Genomic DNA, 12,540 nt, shown 5'->3' with positions numbered 1-12,540 from the left:
TGGAGAAATAAGAATATGATAAAGTGTGTATGATGTAATTCAGGTACATGCGGGAATGTTGGAGGTGTTCTTGAATCAATTCGACGAATGTGTAAAAAGGATAACCGACACTTTTACAGAAGGTTTCCAATTGTACCCCCAAAGTGAAAAAATCAAAGAAGTACACAAATTGTGGACAGATAAGTTGAAAAAGGTCGGATCAACGTGTACGACAACCAAACAACCACAAACTCCTGATGATAAAACACCGGAAAAAGAGGCAAATAAGGAGAATTTGGATATGTCACAGTTGTCGTAGTGGACACCTTCATTGGCAGAAGAGGTATGCAAGACGGTTGACAAGACAACCACACAGACGACTCAGCTTGCAGTAATTGAGCCGCCCGCACAGAAGACTCAGGTTGAAGAAATGGAGAAGACCGCACTCGCCGTCACACCAATCTCCCAGAAAACACAGGAGGAGTACGAATATACGATTAGACGTGGGCAGCTTATACACGATCTGGACCTTGGAAAGCCGAAAATAAGACCGGAAAGACAAACAGAGTTGACCGATGCTCTAAGGTCTCCTTATGTGAAGCGGGCAGTGTCGATTAAGGCAAAGCTTGAAAACGCTGAGCTCTCCGTCAGCTCATACATGTTCTCAGCCTGGGGATCAATGTGGTATGTTATCAACATGCACTTTAATTTAAGAATGTTTCTACAAATAATATTTTCACACAATAGTTTGAAACTGATTCTGATGAATAAATTGTAACACATTTAATAAAACACATTTGTATACATTAGGGATGTTGTCTTTAGAACTAAGAAAGGAGTGCCGGTGATGAGATCTCCGCTCGAATCATTATTGCCGGGAATCGAGGTGCACATATTGGTAATAAGCGCGTGGGCGGATTTGTTGAATTACGAAGAAAAATTCAAGCTAAAGGGGAGCATCGCACGCCTGTTCTGTTCAGTAAATATGTTGGTAAGGCTGATCATATTGGAATTGCAATTTAAGTTGTCAACTTTAGTAATATTGTTTAACACGATTAATTTGAAATGCAGAATGAAGACGACTACATTAAAAATGCAAAATCAAGAGCAAAAACGTTCGGAGACAACATGGAACCGGTTTTAGTTTCAGCTGATGTCAAAAAGATACCTGAACATGCCCTCATCTTTGTACCAGTCTTACACGAAGCTCATTTCTATTGTGTATGCTTTAATTTAAGGGACATGAAGGTAGAAGTTTTGGACAACAGCGCTAAGGATGTCTCAATGCAAGCGAAATACAAAAAAAGGCCGGAAAAGTTGGTACGCCCGTCTATATATAAAATACAAAAGTCCTGTGTTATATAAATGCATGCCATTTGATTACAATTTTTTTATAAACACAAAAATTAAAAACTGCAAAAAAAATGTTTACAAAAGGTGTTCGGATAGATGAATAAGGTTTGATGTTAAAACACATGTGATAATAAAATGACTCTAAATGATGATATTATAAGTTTAATGTGTTAAAACACATTAAACTGTTACTTAAACTGTTACTTAATGTGTTAAAACCCACTTCATGAGAATTATAAGTTTAATGTGCTAAAACACAGTTGATAAAATGAATGATACGTTATCAGCACTAGTGAATCTTTAAAACACAGTGTAAAACATAATAACATATAATATTAAATTAAAACACACTGTTACTTAATTCTACGTTGTATTGTGTCTCTACATGTGTATTACTTTATTACTTTACTACAGTATTGTGCCTATACATAATAACGGTATTAAGAGCTTAAAACACACTGAGTCAGAACTTTAAATTTATCTCTTTGTTAATTACGTTGATCATTTTAATGCATTCAGTTTAAAACACAAGCGCTGATTTAGACTGTTTATCGTGCAGCGTGATGCCTTATCGGTGTACTTGGAAAAAAATGGGCATCCGGCGGGCGGGGTGATCGATAAAGTTGAGCCGGTACGATTGGAAATGCCATGGCGTACAAAAAATAATGTAATCGATTGTGGCGTCTTCCTGATGCGCCATATGGAAACATACAAGGGCGTATCTGGAAAAGGTTGGGAATGCGGATTCTCAAATGAGTGCACTGATGCGGGTGAGATTTCATACAAGCAGAGCAAAGAGATTGATGATCTGCGGCGTAAGTACATTACGAAGATGCTCCTAAGTGAAGGAAACGAGTACAGAGGTTTTGTTAAAGCTGAGGTTGCTAAATATAACAAGTTGACGGCGGATGAAAAAAAGAGGCTAGAAGCAAAAGCCTATGACACAATCCTTGCAAGATTGGATAACTAGCTTAAAATGACATGTTCTCGAAAAAAAACTTTGTTAGCGGTAGTTTGTTGACGTATTGTGCACTGATTTTCTTAAAACCCAGTTTAACCGTTTTGTTCAGTTATCTCAGTGACTTTAACAAGTACGAATATGTTAACTTTGAACCTCTTCAACCTTGTGAATTTATGGCTATATTATTACTTTGTTTCAATCTACAAAAGACATACAGTTCTATGACCTATTAAAACACAGTCTAGATACTTAAAACACAGTGCCAATAATGTGATCTGGGAACCAACCTATCTATGTCATCAAGCATCTATACCTTAAAACAAACTTAAAACACATTAATATCAATACAGAAACTAAAGAGTTTACAAAAACCTTCAAGTATTAAAAAGATTGACTTCAACTTCGAATATCTGTGAAAACACATATTAAAACAAAGTTAAAGCACTTTAACATCAATAAAAGAAACTAAATAGTTTACAAAAGCCTTCAAGTATAAAAAAGAATGACTTCAGGTTCGAATATCTGTGAAAACACATTACGTATAACAGGCGGATGGATTCTAAGGAACATAATCCAAATTAAAAATGTTAAAACACATTAACATTTAAAAGGCTTGTGTTTTGTCTGGAACAAAGTTAATACTTAAAACACAGTTGAAAGACTGCACTTTATAGTTAAAACCACATGTAAAACACTTTGTTGCACAGTAACCAGTATGCCCAAAACCACGAACAAATCAGAAATCCTATAAAACACATATGGCTAGTAAAACACATTAACATTTAAAAAGTATGCTCGTTACTCTGGAACAAAGTGAGTACTTAAGACACAGTTGAAAACTGCACTTTATGGATTAAAACACGTTTAAAACACATTTTTAACGAAGTAAACAATATGCCAAACCCACGAACAAATCAAGAATCCCGTAAAACACAGATGGCTACTAAATAAAGAGCTTAAAACTAAAACACAAAAGCAACTATTTTCATAAAATGTCGAATACAAATCAGTCTTAAATTCACCAAAACCAAATCCCAAAACAAACATACGATAAAAAATAAAACTGAAAAACGGATAGTTCAGCAAAATACTTAGAATATTGATAAAAAAAGATCCTACTATGCCATCTCCTCATCGTCCATATCTGCATCGTTTCCAGATGTGTAAAACACATCATCATCATCGTTCAATCCAGTACCATCACCTTGAACAACCATAGCTGCATCTCCTTCAGGAATTGTGTCTTCATTACCTCCAGCATTCCGCGAAGAACCTGCCTCAGCCCCAGCCACGGTGTATTTCCAGCACGTTACTCTGTTATGACCGTATTTTTTACATAATGAACATTGACGACGTTTACTTCCAGACTGACTTATGGCTCGCTCCTTTTGAGATTTAAGGCGTTTATGAGAACCACAGCCCTTGAACCTGGTACCAACTGGAACACGGATAGTGGCCGTGCTCTCTGGAGCAACTCCTAGCAGTTCAGCAAATCGATTACGTCGTGTCTTGGGAGGTGCATTTATTTGAGCTTCATCCGCGACTGACATAAACTGCTTGATATGGTCTCGAAAATCAGACAACTTATCAAAATTTGAAATCAACTTGTTCACGACATACTCCGTTGCGTGACTAATCTCCCGAACACACCGGTTAACCTCGTCACTACGATCTGGATCTCCACCATCCGTAAGAATGGACCCGGGGGAACTATTTGGAACAGCTTCACGCGTCCAACGCCTCAATATATATTGTTTAGGAAACTCCCTTATATCAAGAATCCGTAACACGCAAAAAATGTGACTACACAACAGCCCAAACTGCTCAAACCTGTTGCAGATACACTTAACAGTAACATCCTCCTCGCGTATCATAACCTGTAACATTTAATATCAATAAAACACAGTTCATAAACAAATAAATAATAAACAAAAAATAAGAACACATAAAGAAAAATAAACAATCACCTCGAAGAACGAAGAACATGGCTGATCGAGATCCTTTATAAAAAACTTAATGAAATCACCGACGTGATCTAATCTGACACTCGTACAACGATGAATAGCATGTTGAATCTCGAGTTGAACATCCAAAAATAAAGTTCTAGTATATATTTGAGCTGCTTGCTTCTCGAGAACAAAATCACTCCACTCTCCAGGGTTGGTGTATCGAGTGTCATGATCGTTTTTTCGGTGCTCATGCCTTTGCGCTTCAATAGTCGTATCAAAGTGGCTAAGAAATTCAACCAACGTGCACTTTGGATTGCTAATTTTTCCAAAAAAGTGATTCTCGCTTTCGGACCTAGATGATGTCCGCATAAGACCAGACATTTCTTCTTCACGATAGTAAGCTGGAATCCATGATTCACGTAGCCCATATATATACGTCAGCCATTCATGGTCGGTTAAACCGAAATCATGAATAATAGCGGCCCATTCAGCCTCAAAAGCTTCGGGCAATAGAGAATCAGTCCAAACAACTGCAGACAATCTTTTCCTGAAATCTGTATTTGAACATAGGGCAGCCCCGACCTAAAATGGCACATTGTATCGTGAATGACAAAAAAAAAAGAAAAAATTTTAAAACACAGAACAAATCACACAAAAATAAAAAAAATAAAACCCTGCCATATAAAACCCAGACCTTTGTAGTGAGTTTATCCATGATATGCCACATACATAACCGATGCCTCGACTCAGGCCAAACATCAGCTATAGCCCTTTTCATCGCAGGGTCTTGGTCAGTAACGATTACAGGAGGCGCGTACCCGTATGCGTTCTTGATCGCCCTAAGTAACCAGCTATACGTCTCTGCCGTTTCCGAACCGAGAATTGCAGCACCAAGTGTCACGTTCCTATTATGATTATCAATCCCAGTGAAAGGGACAAACATCATGTTATACCTTTAAAAAAACACACAATCAGCGATGAAAAAAAAATCATGATGTATTTATAACACAGTAAGATTTAAAACACAATGAATATGTAAAAAAATAAACTCATCGTTACTTGTTACGCTTGTATGTAGCATCAAATGATATAACGTCCCCAAACATATAATAATTTCTCTTCATATCCTCGTCGGCCCAAAAAATGCACTTCAACACACCTTCGTCTGTGGTTTCATATTCACAAGAGAAGTTCGGTAAAAACTCCTTTTTCCTCATCAGACGCTTGACAAACATTTCCGCATCAAACTCTCCGATAAAAAGATTTAACTCTTTCTTGAAATTTTTAAAATCGACTTTGGTAGCACCGACTTTGTCGAACCCACCATACACTTCCTTCATAATGTTAAATGCACGAACAGGCCCGATGTTGAGATGTGACATCTTGTTTATCATCTCTTCGTGTGCACGATTAATACCCCTGTTTTCCTTGAGAAGATGTAAATCTTCTTCATGCACAAAATCGTGGTTGTGCGCCTCTATAAAATGATAAAGCAAATACTTCTTAGCATCGGTAAGTTTTATTCTGATCGCAGCCTGGTATCCGGTCCTTTTGGATGGTACCCTACGTACCCACCTATCGGACGGCTGTTCAACTAAAGTATCAACTGGTCGAAAGTCTTTTTGACCCTCCTTTGAACAGAAAAAGTACTTGTTTATAACAATACCACGGTTCTCGTGCTGCGTAAGTTTTATAAAAGTTATATGCGTCATCAACTGTGTCGAATAACATTCCCTCTGCTGGCGTCAACGAAGAGGGTGAATCCGGAATATATCTCTTCGTTCCAGTGTTTGGAGAAACTTGTTCAACACCACGTAATTGGTAATTAGGTGCATCTACAACACATGACAAAAAAGGGTATAAAACACATTACTAACCAAACATAATGCAATTTAAAAAACAGCGATTCAATGATAAAAGGTGAACCTATAAAAAAACATTCACATCAAACTCAACAACTGTTGAAAACACATCACATATAACAAACTGATGTTTACACATAAAGAGTTTAAATAAACATGAACAAAAAACTGCAACTATGGAATTTAGAACACACCATTCAACTATGTAAAAAAGGGGTGACCTTCGGACTACAAACCATCATCCAACTCATGTGAAACAATGAACAAAAACACCCTGAACATGTATGACTGTTAAAACACAACACCAATAACATGATGATGGTTTGCCACAACCACAACATCTGTTGAAACACCTAATTGGTAAAACACATTACAGTTAAAAAACATCATTTAATAAGAAACTACAAAAAAGAACTCATAACTAGTAAAACACATTACTTTTAAAACACAACATCCAATAAGAACACGTAACTAGTAGAACACAGTACATTTAGAACACATCATTCAATAAGAAACTACATTAGAACACATAACTAGTAAAACACAGTACATTTAGAACACATCATTCAATGAGAAACTAAATTAGAACACATAACTAGTAAAACACATTACTTTTAAAACACAACATCCAATTTGGAACATTAAAAAAAAAATTGTCTTCAGACTCAATAACTGTTAAAACACAACACTATTTAAAAGACAACATTCAGATGATTTATATAAAACGTTGACTACAACCTCAATATCTGTTACAACAGGAAACTTGTTAAACACAATACGGTTAAAACACGGACAATAAGAATCTGTATGACTGTTAAAACACATCACCAATAACAAAGCTTGATGGTTTTGCTCGTAAAAAACAACTGTGGATTTTAACAAGGTGACCTCTGCTGTTAAAACACAGCATCAAGATTAGGAAAACCATGTGCAATCTTATGTACTTACTAAAGCTCAACAACTCTGCTGTTAAAACACAGCATCAAGAACAATCTGAATATTTTGAATAAAGGTTATAGTAAAACAAGACAAACTGCTAAAAAAGTAACTGCAATTACCATCTCCACCATCAGCGAGGGTGTTCGAAGCCATGATCTTTCAGACTTAAAAAATATAGAATAAGAACTTTGCTGGTGAATAATAGAATGATCGGATTATAATATATAGATGTGTGTTTCGTGTTCGTGGAATTTGGAATAGATTTGGATTGAAAAGAAACTACAATCCCGAATTTGATGCATAGAAATCAGTTACAAAAACGAAACATGCAAAAATATATAAATTGAGATAATTACCAAAAATAAAAAAAAATATATGCAATTACATGTTTGCCCTTCTAGTTAAAATACATCCCTGCCACATGTCACTATACTATTGCTTCCTAGACTTTCTAGGAAAATATGACTTTCCACACAACTCCTACTCTATATATATATATATATATAGGGGATGGTTCAAATGAAAACCACTTTTATTGTGAAAACTCGAAAACTAACTAAAAAAGCCTAAAAAAACCTAAAAAACATACAAAAATTTTTTTTTTTATAATTTTTTTTAGAAATATCGCTACTTTTTATATATTGAAAAAAAATTTCAAAAAAAAAAAAAAAAATTTTTTTTGGTTGTACTGCACATGTGCACTAATACGGAAAGCCTAAACCACTTAACCCACCCCCCCACCGACACCCCCCAAAAACCTAAACCCCCCACCCCACCCCCCCCCCCCCCCGCAAAACCTAAATTCACCCTCCCACCAAAAGCCTAACCCCCCCCCCCCCAAAAGAAAAAACCTAAACCCCCCCACCCCCCACCCTCCCGAAAACCTAAAACTAAACCCTAAACATAAACCCGAAAAAAACCTAACCCCCCCACCCCTACCCCCCAAAAACCTAAACCCCCTCCCCCCCACACCCAAAAACCTAATCCTAATCCTAAACCTCCAAAAAAACTAACCCTAAAAGCTAAACTAGAATCAAAAAACTAATTTTAAGCATGTAATGCACATTGTAGTACATGTTATATTGCACATGTGCACTACTATAATAATAGTATTGAAAACAAGACGACACCATAAATCTTTTTTTATGTCATAAAAAATATGCTCGAATATACTTGAATGAAAGATAAGAAAATTTGTGATCTTATGGTGCCATTTTTGTTATAAAATGATAACGTATGGAGAAATGAGAAATGTTTGAAAAGTTATATATTTTTTGTTCCAATTTTACCCCTCCTTCATTAAAAGTCTTCCCTCCCTCCTTTTTAGTAGGTTTTAGTTAGTTTTCTAGTTTTCACAATAACTAGTGGTTTTCATTTGAACCTTCCCCTATATATATATATATATATATATATATATATATATATATATATATATAGGGAGCCGCTAGAATGAGAACCACCTCGAGTTGTAAGAACCGCGAGAACTACACCCCACGGAGCGCCGTTCGCCATGATTTTTTTTTACAAGTAGATGTGTATATTATAAACACAGCCGTAAAAAATCATGGCGAACGGCGCTCCGTGGGGTGTAGTTTTTTACACCACAAGTTTGGTGAAAAAAAAAAGAAAAAAGAAAAAAAATTAAAAAACACCAAACTTGTGGTGTAAAAAACTACACCCCACGGAGCGCCGTTCGCCATGATTTTTTACGGCTATGTTTATAATACACACATCAACTTATAAAAAAAAAATCATGGCGAACGGCGCTCCGTGGGGTGTAGTTCTCGCGGTTCTTACAACTCGGGGTGGTTCTCATTCTAGCAGCCCCCTATATATATATATATATATATATATATATATATAGGGGATCGCTAAAATGAAAACCACCTATAGTTGTAAAAACCATGAGAACCACTTTATGGCCCTTAGATCAACTAGATGGATGGATGTGATTAAAAGTAGTTAATATTAATATTAAAAGCTTTTTGTCTTATTATGTCTTTAATATTATAATACAAAAGGGTATTTAAGGTTTTTTTTTTTTTTTTTTTTGAACAGCAAAAGGTTACATTACTCCTACTTCTACTACACCAATAAAAACTCCTACTTCTACTACACCAATAAATACTAAACTACACCCTATGCCAGGATTTGAACCCTGGTCTTTTCTCCAAGAGGCAAGAGCCTCTACCACCCAGCTATAGCTGAAATGGCTAAAGGGTATTTAAGTAAAATAACTCTATTTTGTCTTTTTATATATATTAGTTTTAAATTACCTTTTTTGTCCTATTTATTAATTACTTTTTATTACTTTTATTTTTTAAACATAATTTCTTTATTAAAAACAATTTTAAATTCAGATTTTTTTTAAAAGATTTTTATACTTTTTACAATTTAAGTTTTACGTTAAACTTTTTACGTTTTTTGTACGCGCCGTTTTTAACGCCGTTTTTTAACGCGCCGTTTTTTTTACGTGCCGTTTTTCAAGCGTAACGCGCCGTTTTATCGCTGTTTTTTAACGCCGTTTTTTAACGCGCCGTTTTTAACGCGCCGTTCTCAATCGGCGTTTTTAACGCGCCGTTTTTAACGCACCGATTTTTAACGCGCCGTTTTTTAACGCTGTTTTTTAACGCGCCGTTTTTTAACGCCGTTTTTTACGCGTCGTTTTTTACACGCCGTTTTTCACGCGCCGTTTTTACGCGCCGTTTTTTTAAGGCGTCGTTTTTCTCAATCGGCGTTTTTTTAACACGCCGTTTCTAACACGCCGTTTTTAACTCGCCGTTTTTTTTAACGCCGTTTTTTAACGCGCCGTTTTTTAACGCGCCGTTCTCAATCGGAGTTTTTAACGCGCCGTTTTTTTAACGCGTCGTTTTTTAACGCCGTTTTTTAACGCGTCGTTTTTAACGCGCCGTTCTCAATCGGCGTTTTTAACGCGCCGTTTTTAACGCCGTTTTTTACGCGCCGTTTTTTACGCGCCGTTTTTCACGCGCCGTTTTTTACGCGCCTTTTTTCACGCGCCGTTTTTTACGCGCCGTTTTTCACGCGAAGTTTTAACGCGCCGTTTTTCCGAAGTTTTTTAATGCGCCGTTTTTTGAAGTTTTTTAACACGCCGTTTTTTTACGCGTTTTTACGCGCCGTTTTTTCAAGCGTCGTTTTTTTAAGACGCGCCTTTTCTCCACGTTTTTTAATGCGTCGTTTTTTTACACGCCGTTTTAAACGCGCCGTTTTTTTCACTTTTTTTAACGCGCCCCTTTTTGTACACTTTTTACGTTTTGCGTTAAAAATTTAAACTTTTTACGTTTTACGTAAACTTTTTACGTTTTACGAAAAATCTTTTACGTTTTACGTTTTACGTAAAACCTTTTACGTTTTACGTAAAACCTTTTACGTTTTACGTAAAACCTTTTACGTTTTACGTAAAACCTTTTACGTTTTACGTAAAACCTTTTACGTTTTACGTAAAACCTTTTACGTTTTACGTAAAACTTTTTACATTTTACATTAAAAATTTAAACTTTCTACGTTTTACGTAAAAGTTTTTACGTTTTACGAAAAACTTACGAAAAATTTTACGTAAAACTTATGAAAAAATTTACGAAAAACTTACGAAAAAACTTTACGTAAAACTTACGAAAAACTTTTTACGTTTTACGATTTACGTAAAACTTACAAAAATATTTACGTAACACTTTTTACGCTTCACGTTTTTACGTTTTACGATAAAAAGTTTACGGTTTACGTTAACAACTTTACAGTTTAATTTTTTTTACAAAAACGTTTTTACGCAAAACCGAACGCAACAGAAAATCGCCGTTTTTTTACGTTAATTTTTTTACGTTTTAACGCGCCGTTTTTTACGTTTTACGTTAAAATTTTTACGTTTTAACGCGCCGTTTTTTTACGTTTTACGTCAAAAAGTTTACGTTTTACGATAAAAAAGTTTACGTTTTAACGCGCCGGTTTTGTTACGTTTTACGCGCCGGTTTTTACGTTAACGTTTTTTTATGATTTACGTGCCGGTTTTTTACGTTAACATATTTTTACGATTTACGTGCCGGTTTTTTACCTCAACATTTTTAACGTTTTTACGTTTTACGCGCCTGTTTTTTATGTTTTATTTGTTTACGTTTTACGTTTTTACGTAAACTTTTTACGTTTTATGGTTTACTTTTTACGTTTTACGTTTTACGTAACACTTTTTACGTTTTTACGTTTTACGTAACACCTTTTACGTTTTACGTTTTACAATTTACGTAAAACTTTTTACGTAAAACTTTTTACTGTTGCGTAAACCTTTTAACGTTTTACGTAAAACTTTTTTACATTTTACGTTTAACGTTTTTACGTTAAAAAGTTTACATTTTACGTTAAAAAGTTTTTACTGTCCCGTTTTTACGCGCCGTTTTTACGTCCCGTTTTAACGCGCTGTTTTAGAGACCCGTTTTTATGTCCCGTTTTTACGCGCCGTTTATACGGCCCGTTTTACGCGCCGTTTTTTTTACGCCCAGTTTTTTTCACACCGTTTTTTGCGACCGTGTTTTTACTTTTTACTTTTTACGTTTTACGCCCCGTTTTTTTCACGCCGTTTTCGCGACCGTGTTTTTTACGCCCCGTTTATACGGCCCGTTTTTTTACACCCCCTTTTTACTTTTTACGTGTTACATAAAACTACGTTTTACGTTAAAACTTTTTACGTTTTACGTTTTACGTAAAACTTTTTACGATTTACGTTTTACGTAAAACGTTTTACGTAAAAAAATTTACGCTTCACGTTTTTACGTTTTGCGTTAAAAAGTTTACGGTTTACGTTAAAAAGTTTACGGTTTAATTTTTTTTTTACAAAAACTTTTTTACGCAAAAACGAACGCACCCAGAAATCGCAAACTCGGGAGGTGTCTCAGATATATTGTTATCATCATCGACTAGGGGGGGGGGGAAAGCAACAACATCAAAACAAGGTGTATCTCGAAAAAAAAAGGGTTTGGCTCAGATTATCCGATAACCAAAAAGGCTGCAAAAGTGGGGTTGCAGGTTCAAAAAACCTACCCTCCGCCATCCTTGCCGCGCCATCGTCATCTAAATTTACGTTTTTTTTCATCATCGCCGCCCAAAAACGAACATATCAAAACCCACATAATCAAAAGGTAACCATGCCTTGATTTTGATATCTGTTCAAACAAAACCCAGCAAAAAAGTAGCCTGTTCAAACCACAAAGTTCATCACAAATCACTAGAAAAAGCAAAGTTCATAAAAAATCACTAGAAAAGCAAACTCATTCCAAAAAGCACCATGGACATCGTTCAAACATATTCAAAAAGCACCATGAACATCATTCAAACATATTCAAACATTCAACATATTCAAAATAGCACCAGATTAAAAAAGCAACATGAACATTCAAAAAGCACCATGAACAGATTCAGAAAGCACCAGATTTAAAAGAATCAAACCCAAGATTCAAACCCATATTCAACAGAATCAAACCACCGCCATCAC

The 12,540-nt window shown here is 35.6% G+C and overlaps 2 protein-coding genes across 2 annotated transcripts; one reads left to right on the top strand and one right to left on the bottom strand.

Moving 5' to 3' along the window:
- Nucleotides 1-306: 306 nt before the first annotated feature.
- On the top strand, nt 307-2,302 carry LOC118491404. Its single transcript, XM_035989174.1, has 4 exons — nt 307-663; nt 790-970; nt 1,051-1,299; nt 1,892-2,302. The coding sequence occupies exons 1-4, from the start codon at nt 410-412 to the stop codon at nt 2,300-2,302; spliced, it is 1,095 nt and encodes a 364-aa protein (XP_035845067.1). The 5' UTR covers nt 307-409.
- A 1,069-nt stretch (nt 2,303-3,371) lies between these two features.
- Nucleotides 3,372-5,907, bottom strand: LOC110877886 (protein FAR1-RELATED SEQUENCE 5-like). Its single transcript, XM_022126112.2, has 4 exons — nt 5,302-5,907; nt 4,937-5,195; nt 4,261-4,824; nt 3,372-4,170 (listed from the first exon to the last, which is right to left on the bottom strand). The coding sequence occupies exons 1-4, from the start codon at nt 5,634-5,636 to the stop codon at nt 3,412-3,414; spliced, it is 1,917 nt and encodes a 638-aa protein (XP_021981804.1). The 5' UTR covers nt 5,637-5,907; the 3' UTR covers nt 3,372-3,411.
- Between the last annotated feature and the right edge of the window lie 6,633 nt (nt 5,908-12,540).

The sequence above is a fragment of the Helianthus annuus genome, chromosome 1, assembly GCF_002127325.2.
Source record: "Helianthus annuus cultivar XRQ/B chromosome 1, HanXRQr2.0-SUNRISE, whole genome shotgun sequence".
NCBI classification, from domain to species: domain Eukaryota; kingdom Viridiplantae; phylum Streptophyta; class Magnoliopsida; order Asterales; family Asteraceae; genus Helianthus; species Helianthus annuus.
Note: the sequence above shows the minus strand (reverse complement) of the source record. Positions and strands in the feature narration are given on the sequence as shown.